The sequence below is a fragment of the Vipera ursinii genome (assembly GCF_947247035.1).
Source record: "Vipera ursinii genome assembly, chromosome: 6".
Lineage (NCBI taxonomy): Eukaryota > Metazoa > Chordata > Lepidosauria > Squamata > Viperidae > Vipera > Vipera ursinii.
The window spans coordinates 41048107-41069378 of record NC_139515.1 but is presented as its reverse complement, the minus strand read 5'-3'; the positions used below and the strand labels follow the sequence as shown (position 1 = coordinate 41069378).

The window sequence follows — 21272 nt, the reverse complement described above, 5'->3', positions numbered from 1 at the left end:
AGATAACTGGAATAACAGGCAAGTTTGGCCTTGGAGTACAAAATGAAGCAGGGCACAGGCTGATAGAATTTTGTCAAGAGAATACGATGGTCATAGCAAACACTCTTTTCCAACAACCCAAGAGACAGCTCTACACATGGACATCACCAGACAGTCAACACAGAAATCGGATTGACTATGTGCTCTGCAGCCAAAGATGGAGAAGCTCTATACAGTCAGTAAAAACAAGACCAGGAGCTGACTGTGGCTCAGACCATGAGCTTCTTGTTGCAGAGTTTAGGCTTAAACTGAAGAAAGTAGGGAAAAGCACTAGGCCACTAAGGTATGAACTAACTCATATCCCTGGTGAATATACAGTACAGGTGACAAATAGATTTAAGGAATTAGATCTGATAGACAGAGTGCCTGAAGAACTATGGACAGAAGTTTGCAACATTGTACAAGAGGTAGCAACTAAAACCATCCCAAAGAAAAAGAAATGCAAGAAAGCAAAATGCCTTCTTAAATGAACAGTGCAAAGAAATAGAAGAAAACAATAGAATAGGGAGGACCAGAGATCTCTTCAAGAAAATTGGAGAGATGAAGGGAACGTTTCATGCAAAAATGGGCATGATAAAGGACCAAAATGGCAGGGATCTAACAGAGGCAGAAGAGATTAAGAAGAGGTGGCAAAATTACAGAGAAGAACTATACAAGAACGAGCTTAACATCCCTGATAACCACAATGAGGTGGTTACTAACCTAGAGCCAGACATCCTAGAATGTGAAGTGAAGTGGGCCTTAGGAAAGCTGAACAACAACAAAGCTAGTGGAGGTGATAGTATTCCAGCTGAGGTATTCAAAATCTTAAAAGACGATGCAGTTAAAGTGCTACACTCAATTTGCCAGCAAATTTGGAAAACTCAACAGTGGCCACAGGATTGGAAAAGATCAGTTTACATTCCAATTCCAAAGAAAGGCAGTGCCAAAGAATGTGCAAACTATCGCACCATTACACTCATTTCACATGCTAGTAAAGTTATGCTTAAAATTCTACAAGCTAGACTCCAGCAGTATGTGGATCGAGAACTACCAGAAGTACAGGCAGGATTTCAAAGAGGTAGAGGAACTAGAGATCAAATTGCCAACATACGCTGGATCATGGAGAAAGCTAGGGAGTTCCAGAAAAACATCTACTTCTGCTTCATTGACTATGCTAAAGCCTTTGATTGTGTGGATCACAACAAACTGTAGACCATCTCATTTGTCTCTTGAGAAACCTATATGCGGGTCAAGAAGCAACAGTGAGAATTGGACACGGAACCACTGATTGGTTCAAAATTGGGAAAGGAGTCCGGCAAGGCTGTATAGTGTCACCCTGCCTATTTAACTTATATGCAGAGCACATCATGAGAAAGGCAGGGCTAGATAAATCTAAAGTTGGAATTAAGATTGCCGGGATATATATCAACAACCTAAGATATGCAGATGATATCACTTTAATGGCAGAAAGTAAAGAGGAACTAAAGAGCCTCTTGTTGCGAGTGAAGGAGAGTGCAAATGTTGGCTTGAAACTTATCATTAAGAAAACCATGATCATGGCATCTGGCCCTCTCAATTCCTGGCAAATAGATGGGGAAGAAATGGAGGTAGTGACAGATTTTATTTTCCTGGGCTCCAAGATCACCGCATATGGGGACTGCAGCCAAGAAATTAAAAGATGCTTGCTCCTAGGGAGGAAAGCCATGGCAAATCTAGACAGCACACTAAAAAGCAGAGACATCACCCTGCCAACAAAAGTGTGTATAGTCAAGGCTATGGACTTCCCAGTTGCAATGCATGGATGTGAAAGTTGGATCATAAGAAAGGCTGAGCACAAAAGAGTTGAGGCCTTTTAACTATGATGCTGGAGAATACTCCTGCGAATCCCTTGGACTGCAAGGCGATCAAATCGGTCAGTCCTAGAGGAGATCAACCGTAGAGGAGATCAACCCTGCTCTTTAGAAGGCCAGATCCTGAAGTTGAAACTCAAATACTTTGGCCACCTAATGAGAAGGAAGGACTCACTGGACAAGAGCCTAATGCTGGGAAAGACTGAGGGCAAGAGAAGAAGGGGTTGACAGAGAATGAGGTGGCTGGATGGAATCACTGAAGCAGTAAACATGAGCCTAAATAGACTCCAGAAGATGGTAGAGGACAGGAAGACCTGGAGGAACGTTGTCCATGAGGTCGCGATGAGTCGGACATGACTTCGCAGCTAACAACATAACAAACACTTTAATAATTAAAATCCAGCATTAACATAGACCGTCCCCTCTTGCAACCTTTCTTTAACAGTTTCAAGGATGGAATTCTGTATACAGAATAGGAACTTCTTTTTGGGCAAAAATATGAATGGGATCTCTTCAGATCAGAAAGCTGAAATTCTTGCACACCAGGCATCACATCATGCTTTTCACCTGTGCTCAATTTATTGGGCAGTTATGATTTTTATCATCCAGAAGTCAGTGTTGACTTCTAGCAACCGCACAGACAGACCCTCTCAAGGATGATCTGTAGATATGCAAGATTCTGTTGATGTAACCTTACCATAACTTTACCATAGAATTAATTCATCTAACCTTGCTTCCTGCACAATTGTGCAAGTCTAAAAGTATATTTCTCTCACATTGACTTTACAATCCAAGAAACTACTGAACGTTTCTTCAGAGATGTTTGCTATGTTCATATTCCTTTTGTGGATAAGCTGCCTTTAATCTGACTGTGGCTCTTATCCCTGTTTTCCAAGGTCATTCACACATACTATTACAGTGTCACAGATATGGATTGAATTGTCTAGATCAGACATGTCAAACACAAGGCCCGGGGGCCGGATCCGGCCCGCGAAGTGGTTTCATGTGGCCCGCGAAGCCATCCTGGAAACAGTGAGGAAACAGCCCCCACTGCCTTGGCCCTGGCCCATAGACCCTCCTTCTGCCAGAGACCCTCAGATCTGTCCCACTCCTGCCCAGGCACCCATAGGCACCCTTGATGCGAACGATGTAGAGCTGGCCATGCCCATCCAGTAGGCCATACGCACTCTAGCCACGCCCACCCAGTAGGCCATGCCCACCCTGGCCATACCCACCCGGCCCCCTGAGGGCAAGCGCAGTGCTGATGCGGCCCTCAATGAAATTGAGTCTGACACCTCTGGTCTAGATTATGTAGATATATTTTTGTATTTATAAAATCTATCCAGATCATGTAAGTTTATTACCTAAAAGGTACATTACCTTATCTGGTCTTCCATCAGCATCTTTTAGCTGAATATAAGGCTTTTTTCTAATACGATTCAAATCCTCATGCAAACCATCTAGAAGAAATGCCAGCAATTCTTGGCAGTCTTGTTGCTGATATCCTGAAAACTGGGGTGCAAATCGTCCTACCTGTGTCTGGGGAATAAAATATTTTTTACAGTGGAGTCATATGACATAATGCAAAGGCATTTTTGTTAAATCAAGGAAAAATGTATTTTTATTTGATGGGTTTTAAAATGTATAATTGTAATACTGTGAAATATGATTGAGGAAAAGCAAAGGAGTCACTGCTGCAATTTATAGGAATCTCCTGTCAAAAACAAAATGAAAAACAATAAAAAAACAATCAGGTACTGTTTTCAAGGGCCTATTTTATTAATATATCTAGATTTTTTATTTTTATTTTTAATACTTTTACTGTTTTGAAGAATCATATAACTGAAAGCAAATTAAATATTCTAGGATCCAACTATGTTACACTTACCTTAAAAGCTCTTGGAGTGACATAGCTGTATTTTCCTGACCACATCTGCTTGATGAGCTCTGCATAAGATTTTGCAATTTCACCTCTCATTCCTAATGGATTGTCATAGTTTAGCTCTTCTTGATATTTATCATTAAGGAAATATTCTGTGAGTGGAGGTGTATTGCTGAGACACTAAAAATGAATATGAGTAAAATTAAATACTTTTGTATAATGCATAGTATTTATTTATTATTTATTATTATTTATTAATTTAATTTATATACCGCCCTTCTCCCGGAGGACTCAGGGCGGTGAACAGGGCAATACATAAAAACTAGATACAAAAATTAAAAATTATTAAAACGTGATTAAACAATGCCCATAAGTTAATACAAATTAAAATTGAAGTTCATTTATAAAAATCCTACCCCGTCCCATCAGGCCAGGCCAGCTTGTTTAAAGAGATGGGTTTTAAGATCGCGCCGGAAGGAGCGGAGATCGGGCGCCATCCGGAGCTCGACCGGAAGATGGTTCCATAAATCCGGTGCACCCACAGAGAACGCCCTCCCCCTGGGGGCCACCAGTCGGCATTCTTTGACCGGTGGCACCCTGAGGAGGCCCTCTCTGTGGGAGCGTACTGGGCGGAGGGAAGTTGATAGTAATAGAGTCTCTCAATGCCACCTTCAGTTTTCATACTTGCTTTCCTTTCCTAGTCCGTATATTGATTTAGTGCTACAAAATTATTTAGTGCTACAAAATTATTTAGTGCTACAAAATTATTTTAGTAGAGAGTCAGTAGACAAGTAGTTTTCCCAAGTCCACAATATCTTTACCAATTAATCTTTATGCCTGAGCCAACAAGGTTGAACCATATTTATTGTTGAAGACTCTTGTTTCTAGGAGACTTAAATTTCTATGTCAAGTTTTTCTTTACAATGGCTTAGGATTTTGTGTCTGAAAAGATTACTAGTCACAAACACATGCTTCATTTGGTTTTCTTGATTGGACGAAAGAATGGTAATAAAACAATGAGAAATTAGTATCTAGCCTCTGTCAAGACTGAATAAGTCCTATTAAGACACCTGCAGTTTTTCTACCCTGTAAGGATGGAAAGCCTATTAGATCAGACTATTTTGAGATTATTTTAAAATAATGCAGAGATGGATAATTTGTGGTTTACTGTTAGGCTCCAATGCCAATCAAAACAATAATAGCATGCAGGTCATCAAGTTCCTCATGCTAGGCTGATTAATATAACAGAAAACAGAGGCTCTGGAATATTTCTCTATGGAACAGTGCTGCTCTATTTCTGCTGATGATTGGAATGCAGCTGGAGGAATAACTTGTGCTGTTCAACTGAATTCAAATAAGAGCTAGTTATTAAACCCATTTTATTGGAATAATGGGGACTAGTGAGTTTTTCCACTATTGCATTTTCTCAGGATAGAAATATTAAGTATTTTAAAGGCTACTAAAATTAGATTAGAGGTAAAGATGATAGAAAACTATATGGCTATATGTGACAAGAGGATTATGTTGATATAGTGTAAAACTGTTCACAATAATTGCCATTTGGATTCCACAATTATGCAGTCTCAATAAAAATGATCACCCAGATTAATCTTATTAGATAACTGTTGATTAAAACTATGAGTATTTGACCTTTATCAAGATGCTGTATAATATCTAATAAAGGTTTGATTGCACATGAAAGTTCACCTCTTTTCAGAGAAAAGGTGATATCAGTCTCTTTAGAGAAACTAATAACAACAGCAACCATCACAAAACGTGAACCTAGAAGGCAACCAGAGATCTTTTGCCAATATCTGATTCCAGGGAAGGTGCTTGAGCAAGTGATTGTTTTTCAGTTCAGCTCTTGGTTGGGTTTCAGACATTAAACAGTGGAGAAATCATTGGCTGAGTTTCTTGGAAATTTCATAAATTTTAAATAAAATTAGAAATTCTTCCATAAGTCTTGTGAGCATACTACTTGCACTATGTTTGGAGATTTTTTTTCATACACAAGGCACCAAATACACCAATACCTGTTCCTATTTTGCCCACAACAACATCCCTATGAAGAGAGTTGGGATAGTAAGAATGTAACTGGTCCAAAGTCACTCAACTGGTTTTTCATATCTAAGGCAGGATTAGAACTCACACTCTCCTAGTTTCTAGGCCAGCATCTTAGCCACTATACCAAGTTGGCTTTTTCTAATTTTTTTCCAGGTTAAATGTCATCTATCCCTAGATAGATGCCCAGTTTCAGAAGATGGCACTGGTAAATTATTGCTCTGCCCTTTCCTGTTATTCTATAATGTCTTACAGGTAGTCCTTGCTTAACGACCATGTGTTTATCACATGTTCGAAGTTGTGATGGTGCTGAAAAAAGTGACTTACGACTGTCCTTGCCATTATATCCATCGCAGCATCATTGCAGTCAAATGATCGTGATTCAGGCACTTTGCAACTGTTGCACATTTATGATGGTCTTATCCTGCGGTTATGTGATCGCCATTTACGACCTTCCCAGCTGTCTTCTGACAAGCAAAGTCAATGGGGAAGCTGGAAGGAGGTCACAAGTTGCAGTCATGTGATGTCTCACTTAACTGCAGCAAAAAGGTCATAAAATTGGGTGTGGTCATATGATGCCTCACTTAATGACACCATTTAATGACAAATTTTATGGGCCCTATTGTGGTCGTAAGTCGAGGACTACCTGTATAGAGTTGTATTGCTGTATTTTATTGTTGTTAGCCGCCCTAAGTCCTTCGGGAGATAGGGCGGCATATAAGTCCCAAAAATAAATAAATAAATAAATAAATAGAGTTATATTGTATTCCTCATATTACCTATGAAACTGATGGCCTAGGTTATTTGGAGTTATGGAAACAAATACAACTAATGCACATCTATCTCTTCATATCTGACAAAGGTAAAAGCTGGGGTGAAAACTTTTGAACTGAGACTCATCTACACCCACCAAATGAAACATACCAGATGCAATATAGCTGTCAGCTTGACTTTTATTTGTAAGTATTTTATTTTTACAGGTTCTCCTTTCTGTTTATTATTTTCTTATGCTCCTGGTCTTTGGCTCTGTTTATAAACAGTTTTTGATTAGTGGGTATGATAGAAATTATAGAAAAATAATAAATAAATATCAAAGAACCAAGTCACAGCCAAGCAAAATTCTATAACTATTTGCCTCTTACTAATATCCCCTATAAAAGCATTTAAAATCACAGAAATCAATGCAAATTTGAAGTTCTAATAACACTGCATGAGCAAAACTCCCTATTAAAAAAACTCCCCATTCTAGCAGCAGTCTCCATTTTGAAAGCTCTTTATACAATGAAGTAAAATTTTACTTAACATGAAATACTTACTTGAATTGCTGAATTCATGAAACATGTATTTCCCAAATTACTTAGACCACAAAGACCGGGCTGTTCATTGTGTCTTCCGGGCTCTGAATAGTCATAATTTTTATAAGCAGTGTATGAAGGAAGGCAGTAGTTTGAATTTTTCATGCTGGAAGAAAACATATTTACCTTGTAACTGCATGAACTTTAGCTGTCTAGCTTAAATGCATATATAGCTGAAATATTTATACTCTGAATTTAAACACAGTAACAATAAAAATTATTTAAACCCTTTTCAACTTTTAATTTAAAAAGTAGTATTCTTTTCAATATTTCAGTTGAAAAGTTAAAATGTTTGGCACAACCAGCAATATAGTATAGTTAAATTGTGCTACTGTTAAATGCTAAAAGCTGGAAACAGTGATACTTTAGCAACTGGTGAGACATAAAGAATTCCAAGGGTATCATAAATTGCTAAATACATTTTAATTCTGTTTTTAGATTAACCACTATGCCAGCAAAAATCAAAGCAAGCAGCATGGAATAATAAAGGCTACATACAGTACCTTTAAGCACTGTATTTTAATTTGTTTAATAATTTCATATATACAGATATACAGATATGATCTATTTATAATAGGAAATACTTAAGAAAAAGTACAAAACATAAAAAGCACCACATTCCTCAGAATCTAACTTTTTTTTGCTTTTGTGTGTATTTATAGACATATTTATATATGAAAGAGTCAGTGAAATTTACATGACATATGCACAAGTAATTGTATCGACATTCTAGCCACAGAGATAGAGATGTGACTTGTGAGACTGAAAACAGTGGGTTACACAGGTAAGTAGCTGCATCTGTGCACATATTTTTAAAGAAAAAAAACTCGTGCTAATACACAAGTATATTAACACACATTGATGTAATAAATATACATTTTCCCATTTAAATCTGAATATTAGAATTAATATTGCTTAAAAATATAAAAATAAAAGCCATCTTCTAATTCTACATTAGAACCATGACTATGACATAGCAGACTGGAGGTTATTGCTATAGAGCAATACCTTCACAACTTCATTTACTTTTTCTCCAGGGAAAGCATGTTAATCACTGTAAATGGTTACAAAGGAACATAGTTGATATATGATAAATTATAAATTCCCATACGTAATTCAGCATGGGATTTTTACTATGCAGGCTGTCAATTAAATATACATTACATGACCTGGAATTCAAATAGTCATGTATACTGTTTGTTTACTGGCACACACTCTACACTAAACTTTTTTATTCAAGGGAAAACACTGATACATCATTAGAGATATAAAAACTATAATACTGAACATAATATAAACTTGAAACAGGTATGACAAAAACATTGTTAAGATATTCTTATGAGGGAGTGGGGAAATTAATTGAGGTACTGAACTTACAAAATAATATATATAAAAATAGAATTTCTATAAATTTGTGAAGAAACAATTTTAGTAGTAAAGCAGAAGTAATGCTTAATATTTATGTTTTTAACAACCTCTCTTAATTTTTCCCAGTACTTTTTACTTATAATATTATGAAAACAAACAAAGGAATAATCAAATCATTTTTGGGAAGGTTTCCTATCTCTTTGGGAGGTTTTTTTTTGAGCACCACTGCTCAAATTTTTGTGCTCTCTTTAAATTTTTATTTACAATATCCACACAATTGATAACATTCTTGATAAAAGAATAGTTATAGTAGGAAGCTTATTCATGATTGATGAAATTAGTGAAACAGAAAACATTTTTAGTGTATCAATGCTGTAAAAGTCAGCACCCTAGAAGTACAGAGGTTGCACTACCTGTATTGCTGAAATAAAACAGTAGTACAACAAATTCAGAAGGTTGTTTGAAGTTAAAGATGCTTATATATATAAAAGTGATGATCTGTAAAAGCAATCCATCAAAATTGCATGCTTCATAATTTTCTTTATCTGAGTTTATATATAGAAAAATATTTAATCTGGTACTTTGGAGCACAAGAAAAATAAGTAGGTTTAGGGAATTTCAGCCTATTTTACTCATTAAGTAGGGTATTCTGAGAATTTGGGGGTGTGGGGAACAGAAGCATGATATCATATAGGCATAAATAGGGTAACTGTCAGAACGCTTTTTCCATTCTTTTCCTTATTCCCTTTCCCTTTTCGGGTTCTGTCATTCTATTGGGTGGGAGAGGGCTTATGGGTATTCTGCAGTGTATTTCCTTTTCTTTGTTCTTTCCTCATTGATGTATCTCTTTCTCAGGGTGAGAACGGAATGTGCCTCTGACATCTGCCTTATCTCCAGGTGGAGGGAAAAAGCCGGGGAGAGATGTGAAAACCTTGAGAGTGGGCCTTATCGGTTCATTCCCACAATTTGACACCTTTGGATTGGCTCTGTTTGAACCAATTGATTGGACAGTTGCGGTGGGGTTTGGATTCCTACTTTGAATGTATCATTTCGCACGGGAAACCCTCAGATCCTCCTTACTTTCCTGTAGTCAGCATCTCCCAATAAAAGTTCCTGTTGAAATGATGCACGTTTCAAGAGTTCTGCTTTCTTGGGAGGTTTAGCTGAGGCAGGTCCTTACAGTAACAAGGATTTTTTTTTAATGCAGTGTTCTTCAACTCCAAGAATCAAATATTACAACTAAGCAGGAAAAAATAATGTGTTAAGGCATCTAGAGTCACTGTTCAGAATGAGATGGATGGCATGCTAATTTAATAAATACATGAATAAATTAATACGAAACAAGTTCTATAAATAGAACACCAGTGGGGAAAAATAGTGTTTTAAAACAATTACTTTTTCTAGGCTGATAAGTAGTAAAATACAGTGGCTGTATGTTTTAAATGGTTTATTACAAATGTAACTACTATTAGGTAAAAATAATATTCTAAAATAGATCTGTATTTATGACTGAATAAAACAAGATTTTAATTCCTATGAATTTAGTACAATTCAATTTCAACTATGTTCAAGATAAACAAAAGACTAATCACAATGTACCACAAATGGATCCCTTACGTTTCTACTCAAAAAGTCAGCCCAGATGAGTTCAGTAGAGTTTTCTCTCAGCAAAATGACTGGTGGAGGAAACTGTAACTTACTAAAATGCCCACCTTTCTTTCAAGCAAACCTAAACAGCTGTTTTTAAAAGTTAATACATAACAGGAGCTGAAGTAAAATTACAGTGATTGTATATGAAATCAACTTCTAGGATTGCATCTGGATTTTATCAGTACAGCAGGAAGCACAGAATTTGCCAAAACAAACAAACAAACAATTATTTCCAAGTTATTACTTAGCTAAACTTTAGATAGAAAGATGTACTACAAAATCTACGGTAGATAAACCAAGAAAACCTCTGTGTTTTAGAATTACAACATTGTATTAACTGAATTAAGAAGCTACTCTTAAAATGCATTCTAACTTAAAATAAAAAGTACCTGCCTGCTAGTTAGCAGACAATTTCATCAAATGGAAATGCAATGTTTCTAAAATTTTATATTACATTTTAAAATGAGATTTAAATAGATGACAACTGTCTCATAGCTTTAGACATTGTGCTTTATCATATAACATTATCACTATTCTAATAAAAGGATAACATCAATTGAGGCCTGGTTTATATACATCAAAGAAATAATTTTTTGAGCTTATGATACACACACACACACACACACACACACACACACACACAGAGAGAGAGAGAGATAGTACAATAGACTACAGTTAAATACATGTATTTGTCTAACAGAGAGTTGGGGCTACTCACAATTAGTAGAAGCACAAATGCCACTTCGCCCCATACGAAAACTCCCTTTTCATAAATGCAGTATTTAACTGGAAGATATTGTATAAAATATTTAGAAATGTTACTATGAAACACTAAAACATTTTAACAATTGAGTAATATCCACAAATTTTGAGAAGCAACATTACATTTGTAACTACCTTTTTCCCCAGTAATGCCTATCAGAAAGCAATAAGCTTAGCAAAAAGCGTACACACACACACACACACACACACACACACACATATATATATATATATATATATATATATATATATATATATATAATGTATGTATGTAAATTTTTTGGATTGCTAACAAAGAATTAAAGGGAGACTGTTATTAGCAATCCAAAAAATTTACACAAATATGAGCTGTCACTGCTGTGACTACTGCCTGTGGATGGCCTTGGGTTAGGCCGAAACAGGAAATAAGATTTGTCCCATGTTTGGGGCCTAGCAAGGTATTCCAAATACTTCACAAACACTTAACATTATATATATATATATATATATATATATATATATATATATATATATATATATATATGCAAATTATTCAAATTGCTAATAAAGAATTAGCCTCCCAAATTCTTTATTAGCAATTTGAATAATTTGCACAAATAATGAGCTGTCATAAGTTGACTAGTTCCTGTGGATAAGCCCTGAGTCGGGCCAAAACAGGAATGAAAGAGTTAATTAGCAAGGTCCATTCAAAAAGCCTTGACAAATACTTAAACATATATATATATATATATATATATATATATATATATATATATATATATATATATATATGTGTGTGTGTGTGTGTGTGTGTGTGTGTGTGTGTGTGTGTGTGTATGTGTATGTGTGTATATACACACACACACACATATACACACACACACACACAATGAACTGTAGAAAATACATTTATTACAACAACTCCAAATGTACAACAACTCCAAACTATTTGACAATGTTTTAAAACTATTGTACTATATTGTATTTCTGTTAGGGAAACAATTAGAAGTATGCTATAATAATAATATGAAGCATATGCATAGCTTTTATTTGTCATTACATATGACGCACATACTTAAAAAAAAATCACAAACATTTCAAACCTTCCCAAAACTAGGAGAAATCCCTAAGCTAGGAGAACCTGGTCAATGTTACATGAGTATTGTTGCATATGACCCTTTCTTGCTAAAGAATTTTTTTAATGTAATGTTCTCAAATCACAAAGTGATGCTACAAAGCATGTTATGGTCCCTAGGTTCTGAAAAGCAAAGCACAAATACTTCCGTCAACTCATTAGGCTTTTTGTGTTCTTTAAGACTTGGTGCCCCCTACATTTCCATAGTAAAAAAAATTACATCCAAGTTATTTTTCTAGATTTATACACAATCTCTTTTTGAAACTTTACTTGGATGCTTAAAATTAAAAGTTCTTTAAGATACAGTGCTTACTTTCTGTTGTTGATGTTGTTATAAATATTTGATAGAGATGGAGAGATCTTTGGTAAAGTTGGAAAATTGGATGCACCTGGGGACCTTTAAAAATATGAAAATGTTAAATTAGATAAAAATGTTGAGATTGTAAAATTAATAATGAAAAAGGAAAAACTAACATGAAGCAATGTATGTGGATAATAATAAAAAAGGATTCTTATGATCAAAGTAACAAATACCCAAGTACTCTAACTTGCTCATTTTCAAAAAGTATTTAAAAAATGATCATGTTTAAAATCCTCAACCAAATTATAGGCATAAATGGTCAGCCAAATCCTAACTTAGGCTTTAGCAAAAAAAAAAAGACCTTTATCAAAAATTAGTTTGGACATTGATGAAAGACATCACTTTTAAAAACAAGGTTTTTTATTTTATAATGAAATGGAAGTTATTAATGAAGGTGCATCAATATTGTTAAAAAAACTGTAGAAATAGTTTTAAGAGCAGCTTAAAGCACTTGTTCCATTTGTATTTTAGAACAGTGATTCCTACTGTGTTTAGGTCACAATACCCTTTGAGAATCTGATAAAGAACATAGAGCTTCTCCACAGGAAAAATGTGCATTACAGACAATGTTTTGCATACAATTTATTTTATTGCGCTGTAAGTTAATTTTTCTTAATGAAGAATATAAAAATAGACTTTTGAACATTGATGTCTCTCACATTTGTTGTTCATGGAAAAATATCTAGTTCCTTAAAAAAATCCACACTGTATAAATATAACAAAAATAAAGTTTAATTTTCCTCTAAAGTGAATTTAAGGAGAATGTAATGAGATGTCGCTTGGCTTCAAATCAGATGTTCAAATTGAGGTGTTGCACTTGATATGGCAATGTGCCTGTCACCTTTGATATCTAAATTATTTTGATTTTTTTTATATTGATGCAACAAGTGCTAAAAACCATGATTGACAAAAGTAGATGGAACCAAATAGAATCAGAACTCCCATGTTTTGCTTTATTAGAACAAGGATACATTTTTCCAAAACTTTTCAAGTTGAATTCATCAACATCATTTGCTCTGTTCTCAAATCACTGAGGTCACCTTTGGCAGGATCTGCATCACTGATGTTGTCTATATCAGCAAAGAAAGAACTATAACATACATCAATTTTAAAATGCCTGAGCAGAAATAACCTTCAAAAGAGTTCTGCAGAATTTCCACGTTTGCAGATACCAGTGGAAAATCTGACAATACTTTGTCTGCAATCTGTAGAAGTGCTTCTTCCAGCAATGGAAAGTTGATTTAGTTGTCTACTTCCCAAGTTCTTTCAGAATGGCAACTTGGCTAAAAGAGCTCATTGTTTTTAGCCACATCTATAATGGTAGCGGGACGCGGTGGCTCAGTGGGTTAGGACGCTGAGCTTGTCGATCAGAAGGTCGGCAGTTTGGCGGGTCGAATCCCGAGCACCGCATAACAGAGTGAGCGCCTGTTACTCGTCCCAGCTTCTGCCCACCTAGCAGTTCGAAAGCATGTAAAAATGCAAGTAGAAAAATAGGGACCACTACGGTGGGAAGGTAACAGCATTCCGTGCGCCTTTGGCGTCTAGTCATGCCGGCCACATGACCACGGAGACGTCCTCGGACAAGCGCTGGCTCTTCGGCTTTGAAACGGAGATGAGCACCGGCCCCTAGAGTCGGAAACGACTAGCACGCATGTGCGGGGGAACTTTTACCTTTACCTTGCTAATGGTAGCTAAAAGGACTTGAACAATAAGATCTGTCTTATTCATATGGCCAAAAATATCTGCTAAGGTTAAAGAATGAACAAAGTCCTCTCTATCAAAACTGTTGAGATAGGGCTTTTTGTCTGTCCCAAAAAAAGTTGCCTTAAGTTCAGTGAATTGTTTCAAGACTTGTCCAGTGGAAACAAACTTTTGTATATTAGAGAAGAGCTTCTTATTCTGCTCCTCTGTCTTGACAGATTCCTGAAAAGGTAATGATTTAAAATCTTGGCTTTGACGTGTTGTGGGATCAGATAAGGTTTTTGTTCAGAACGGTTGGCAGATTCCTTGATATCAGTCCATATTTATGTATAAAGCAATGGATCATGATGATGTGATGCCTTCTTCATGAAGCAGCAAAAACAGATATGTTTCCAAAAATCAAGATTTTTCCTTTCCTGTTCATCATTTTGGAATATCTATAGCATTCATAGTTCCTAAAAGAGATTCATAAAATTGGAAGTCTATGGTGGGATTAACATCCACATAATCGGTGAAAACTGGGAGGTGCCTGCAGTGAAAAATGGACGTCTCTAATTTTTATCCAATTGCATTTTGATGGGAAATGCTGTAGCTGCCAATTCCTCTGCAACATCAAAATATTACATGAAATCTTAATGATGACATCATTTGAAAGAGTGCTGCTTCAATTTTTTTTCTCATTCTAAACCACAAATTATGGAAGGATGCTTAAAGACAGGGTTGAGGAAACTCAAGTTCTGCTCAAGTTTTAGCTTTTTGAAATTGAATGTTCTTGACACAGAAAAAGTCACATTTATGTATTTTCAGAAAGGACAGACTGTGACATGATCTAAACAAAAACACATGTCCATAACTATGAAGGCAATATAAGTTATCTTTAATACCTATTAATAAAACTGTCCTATATGTTATGGCATGACTGTGATATCTAATCACATATAATAGCATTCTGTGCCACCCTATGTTTGTTTTCAGTAAAACAATATCTTAACACAGGTAGTCCTCAACTTACAATTGTTTATTTAACAATGGTCCAGAATTACAATGGCCTTGGAAAGGTGCCTTATGACTCATAAAGCACTTCTGGCCATTACAAACATTGCTTTACCAACCCTTCAGTCATATAATCATGATCTGGGTGCCTGGCAATCTGTTTGCACTTACAACCAGTTGCCAAATGCTCTGTGATTACTGTACGCGATTGCCATTTGCAATCTTCTCTGATGGTTTCCCTAGGAAGTTAATGGTGAAGCTGGCAGAGAAGGCTGGAAACTGCTGCCACCTGCCAAGAGAATTACCTCTTGGCTCTAGGAGCTGGTTGAAAGAGCTGTTTGCCAAGGGAAGCTGACCTCTTTTGGTGAGGTTAGAAATGGAGCCAAAACCTTGAAGATTTTGGCTCTGTTCCTGTATCCTGTCAAAGGAATTCCCTTCAGAGAACAATAGAGAGCTGAACTACTTCAGTGCAGTGAAAAAACAAAATGAAAATATTAAAGATTTTGGCACTGTTAGATAGAATAGAGCTGGAAGGGACCTTGGAGGTCTTCTAGTCCAGTCCCCTGCTCAAGCAGGAGGATCTATACCATCTCAGACAGGTATTGTCCAGTCTTTCAAACTTCCAGCAATGGAGCGCCCACGATTTCTGGGGCTAAGCTGTTCCACTGGTTGATTGTCCCCACTGTCAGGAAGTTTCTCCTTAATTCCAGGTTGCTTCTCTCTTTGATCAGCTTCCAACCATTGTTTCTCATCCTTACCTCTGGTGCTCTGGTGCACAACCTTACCCCCTCTTCTTTGTGGCAGCCGCTCAGATACTGGAATACTGCTATCATGTCTCCCCTATTTCTTCTTTTCTTTAGACTGGTCAAACCCAAGTTCCGCAGCCGCTCTTCGTACATTTTGGTCTCCAGGCCTTTGTTCATCTTAGTTGCTCTTCTCTGAATTTTTTCCAGACTTTCAACATCTTTTTGTGATATGGTGACCAAAATTGGCTGCAGTATTCGAGGTGTGGTCTTACTAGGGCTTTATAAAGTGGTACTAGTACTTTGCGTGATCTTGATAGCCTTTGTTTATGCAACCCAGGATTTTATTAGCTTTGAAGGAGTTCCCTTCTGTGCCGAGAGGGAGCTGAACTCCTTTGGCAGGCAGCTATTTCAGCCAGCCCCCAGAGACGAGAAGGAGTCAAAATCCAAGCAGGGAGCAGAGAGTCAGCATGGTAAGATAAGGAAAATGGGGTATCTCAGGCGGGTTAGGGAGGCTCTGGGAAGTCTGGTGCAGGCTGTGTGCAAGTATCTCTTTACTTAAGGACTGTACATCCTGTTTGGATTTTTGCTGGGAGGGCTCTCAGCTATTGAGTGGAGAGACAGCACACTAAGAGCACAGCGTGCCTAAGAGGGATGCAGAGGCTCTGGGAGATCTGGTGCAGGCTGCAGCAAAAGTATCCCTCTGCTCAGGGGCTGAAAATGCTGCTTGGATTTTTTCAGGGAGGACTTTCAGCTCCTGAGTGGAGGTTTCCAGGTTCTCTCGCACTCCTTATCTAGGATTCTGTATGCTTAAAGACACACAATCACTTAACAACCAACACTGGGAATGCCGATATTGCAGCTAGTCATGTGACATCTCGCTTAATGACTGCTTCACTCAGTGATTGAGGTGCTAGTCCCAACTGTGGTTGTAAGTCAAGAATTACCTGTAATATCTCTTGACATAAAGATTTTTTCAACAATGTTTAAATTAAAGGAAACAAAAATATGTATATGTGTGATTGATTCATGTTCTGTTTTAGAAACATAAAAATCGGCTTCATTTCTTATTGTATAAAAATTATCATATTTTTTATTTGTAAACCACGGAATAACTTGGATAGTGACATGGGTGGTGTGTAAATTTGATTAATAAATAATTAAAATACTAATTTATGATGTCTAAAAATCAAGAAGAGCCTCATATAGAAATTTTGATAATTGTCATAAACTGTTGCTTTTCAACTCTTTTTTTTTTAAGATGATCTTAACATACATTACTGTATATAACAGACAGAAGGCCATATTTCACTAACAGTTTACTTTGTATTCTAGCATTCCATCTCTGCTTATTATCCTCTAGACATAAAATATGTATCAAGAAAATAAAGTTAAAGCTGAAATAGACTAGCTTCTTTAGGCCGTATTTAAAAGTAATAGTGAAACAGGGCGACATGACCCTGCCATAAAAAAGAGTTTCACTAATTAACTTCCTGAAGGTTAAGATTTAAAACTGATGTTTTGATTATCCACTATTTGAATTTTTACAAATCTTTATGAATACTAGTAGACTATGAAAATATAAGAACTTTGAAATGTAGATATTCAATAAGCACCCACAGAAAAGTTGTTTTAAAACTTTCCTTTAGAAATGCATTTATAATCTGTTTTTGTTTGTTAATAATGCAATTTACTGTTTATTTCTGAAATTGATATGCATTTATAATCTGTTTTTGTTTGTTAATAATGCAATTTACTGTTTATTTCTGAAATTGATATGGTTTCCCAATTCAGATATAGGTGAATCTGTGTGGCATACATCAAAAAAGAATACATATTTACAGTTAAGATTACAACTACAATTAATAGGTAATTGGTAACCCACAACCTGTATTATACCAGTAGGGATAATTGTATAAAATGTTTCAGGAGTAATCATTTCAGAGGGCAGATATTGCAATAGAAAGGTATATATTATTAAATGCTCTGTGACTAAAATCAGGAAGTTGAAATTCATTAGAATGTTCTGGGTTTAAAGACCAATAGGATCTAACATTCTCCCTTGGAAGAAAAAAAAGCCCACTGTTAGTAAAAGATCACAATGCTACCTGAAAAGGCACAATCATGATGACCATGATCCTTTGGCATCAAAAGCCATTTCAACGTTTTTAAAGCTCAGGTTTCCATTTTATTTTCCTGAAGGCCATGATAACTGAATGTAACAGAATTGCTCACTGCAGATGACTGATTTCTTTCCTCTTTTGAGCCCAACTTGAATTTGGGATACATCTACATTTAAAAGGATGGATCCCCTGCAGATTACTAGTTGGTAATGAAGCAACTGAGGTTACTGAGTGTTGATGTCATCAAATAAACGTTGTTGTTGTTGTTGTTAGCTGCAAAGTCGTGTCCGACCCATCGCGACCCTATGGACAACATTCCTCCAGGCCTTCTTGTCCTCTACCATCTTCTGGAGTCCATTTAAACTCACGCCTACTGCTTCAGTGACTCCATCCAGCCACCTCATTCTCTGTCGTCCCCTTCTTCTCTTGCCCTCAACCTTTCCCAGCATTAGGCTCTTCTCCAGTGAGTCCTTCCTTCTCATTATGTGGCCAAAGTATTTGAGTTTTAGCTTCAGGATCTGGCCTTCTAAAGAGCAGTCAGGGTTGATCTCCTCTAGAACTGACCGGTTTGATCACCTTGCAGTCCAAGGGACTCGCAGGAGTCTTCTCCAGCACCATAGTTCAAAGGCTTCAATTCTTTGGTGCTCAGCCTTTCTTATGGTCCACATAAGAAAGCCATACATTGCAACTGGGAAGACCATACCCTTGACTATACGCACTTTTGTTGACAGGGTGATGTCTCTGCTTTTTAGTGTGCTGTCTAGATTTGCCATGGCTTTCCTCCCCAGGAGCAAGCGTCTTTTAATTTCTTGGCTACAGTCCCCATCTGCAGTGATCTTGGAGCCCAGGAAAATAAAATCTGTCACTACCTCCATTTCTTCCCCATCTATTTGCCAGGAATTGAGAGGGCCAGATGCCATGATCTTGGTTTTCTTAATGTTTAGTTTCAAGCCAACTTTTGCACTCTCCTTCTTCACCCGCAACAAGAGGCTCTTTAATTCTTCTTCACTTTCTGCCATTAGAGTGGTATCATCTGCATATCTTAGGTTGTTGATATTTCTCTCAGCAATCTTAATTCCAACTTTTGATTCATCTAGCCCTGCCTTTCTCATAATGTGCTCTGCATATAAGCTAAATAGGCAGGGCGACAGTATACAGCCTTGCCGGACTCCTTTCCCAATTTTGAACCAATCAGCGGTTCCATGTCCAGTCCTCACTGTAGCTTCTTGGCCCACATATAGGTTTCTCAAGAGACAAATAAGATGGTCTGGTACACCCATCTCTTTAAGAACTTGCCACAGTTTGTTATGATCAACACAAAGGCTTTAGCATAGTCAATGAAGCAGAAGTAGATGTTTTTCTGGAACTCTCTAGCTTTCTCCATGATCCAGCGTATGCTGGCAATTTGATCTCTAGTTCCTCTGCCTCTTCGAAATCCTGCCTACACATCTGGTAGTTCTCGATCCACATACTGCTGGAGTCTACCTTGTAGCATTTTAAACATAACTTTACTAGCATGAGAAATGAGTGCAATGGTGCGATAGTTTGAACATTCTTTGGCCCTGCCTTTCTTTGGAATTGGAATGTAAACTGATCTTTTCCAATCCTGTGGCCACTGTTGAGTTTTCCAAATTTGCTGACAAATTGAGTGTAGCACTTTTACTGCATTGTCTTTTAAGATTTTGAATAGCTCAGCTGGAATACTGTTTCCTCCATTAGCTTTGTTGTTGCTCAGTTTTTCTAAGGCCCAATTCACTTCACATTCTAGGATGTCAGGCTCGAGGTCAGTGACCACCTCATCGTGGTTATTAGGGACGTTAAGCTCATTCTTGTATAGTTCTTCTGTGTAATTTTGCCACCTCTTCTTAATCTCTTCTGCCTCTGTTAGGTCCCTTCCATTTTGGTCCTTTATCATGCCCATTTTTCCATGAAACGTTCCCTTCATCTCTCCAATTTTCTTGAAGAGATTTCTGGTCCTCCCTATTCTATTGTTTTCTTCTATTTCTTTGCACTGTTCATTTAAGAAGGCAATCAAATAAATATATAGCTTGAATAAGGAAACAGCCAAAGTGCATTCTTGATGGACCCCTCTCTGGATGTTTATTTCCCCTAATAAGATTACTTGCAGGAAGTGTTTCAATTCGAATAGTCTGAAGGAAAAAGAAGCTTCTTGTCAAGTAGCATATTGCAAAGTTTTGTCTACAAGACATTTCTTGAGACATATTCAAATGATAAATTGAAATCCAGAAAAGTCATGCACAGGGAAGGTTGCAGTTCTTGTATATGCTTCTGGATAAGATAGGAAACAAGTATGTGAGTTGAAGCCAGATTGTTCTATAATTTGTCTCAATCCTGAAATGTAATAATTTGGCATATAATTTATTATTTAAATAGGTAATTAGCTGGATCTTATCTGTTTTCTTTCTATAGATGTGTATGATGCTGGTTACCTTGCCTGCCAATTATCACTTTGGTTGATAGTTATAAAGCTTGTATTGGAGCCCACTACTTGGGACTCAGTTTTATTGCTTTTGGCAAAACTTGGTCAATGCCTGGAACCTTGCCTATGTTCAGAATTCTCTATGTATCCCACATGGGACTCTTCTATGAGTAAGCTAGTGTAGATTTCATGCTGGTTAGAAATTTTAGTAATTCATGGACGTTGTTATGCGTTTATCATTCCACTGGAGATGTACTCTGTTATTAGAATAGAATAACGAGAGTTGGAAGGGACTTTGCAGGTCATCTGGTCCAAACCTCTGCCCAAGCAGGAGACCCTGCACCATTTCTGACAGATGGCAGTCCAGTCTCTTCTTGAAAGCCTCCAGTGATGAAGCTCCCACAACTTCTGATGGCAATTTGTTCCATTGGTTGATTGTTCTCACTGCCAGAAAATCTTTCCTTATTTCTAGGTTGAATCTCTCCTTGATCAGTTTCCATCTGTTATTCCTTGTCTGGCCTTCAGGAGCTTTGGAAAATAGGTTGACCCCTCCTCTCTGTGACAGCCCCTCATATATTGGAACACTGCTATCATGTCTCCCCTGGTCCTTCTTTTCACTAGACTAGCCATGCCCAGTTCCTGTAACCGTTCTTCATATATTTTAGCCTCCAGTCCCCTAATCATCTTTTTTGCTCTTCTCTGCACTCTTTCTAGAGTCTCAGCATCTTTTTTATAGTGTGGAGACCAAAACTGGATGCAGTATTCTAGGTGTGGTCTTACTAAGGCTTTATAGAGTGGTATTAGTACTAAACATGATCTTGATTGAATCCCTCAGTTAATGCAATTTA

At 36.9% G+C, this 21272-nt stretch overlaps 1 protein-coding gene across 6 annotated transcripts in view; it reads right to left on the bottom strand.

Moving 5' to 3' along the window:
* The window catches only part of USP15 (ubiquitin specific peptidase 15), an 84180-nt gene that overhangs the window by 32858 nt on the left and 30050 nt on the right, over nt 1-21272 (bottom strand). For 5 of the 6 annotated variants that reach the window (XR_014492940.1, XM_083366457.1, XM_083366459.1 and 2 more), the window contains 3 exons: nt 7131-7275; nt 3760-3933; nt 3252-3410 (listed from right to left, as the gene is read on the bottom strand). Coding sequence is in view for 5 of the 6 variants with exons in the window: in XM_083366457.1 (XP_083222583.1) it covers nt 3252-3410; nt 3760-3933; nt 7131-7275 (478 nt within the window). In the remaining variant the exon portion in view is untranslated. Of the gene's footprint in view, nt 1-3251; nt 3411-3759; nt 3934-7130; nt 7276-12376; nt 12461-21272 lie in introns of all 6 variants that reach the window. The other variant, XM_083366462.1, reaches the window with a different exon arrangement.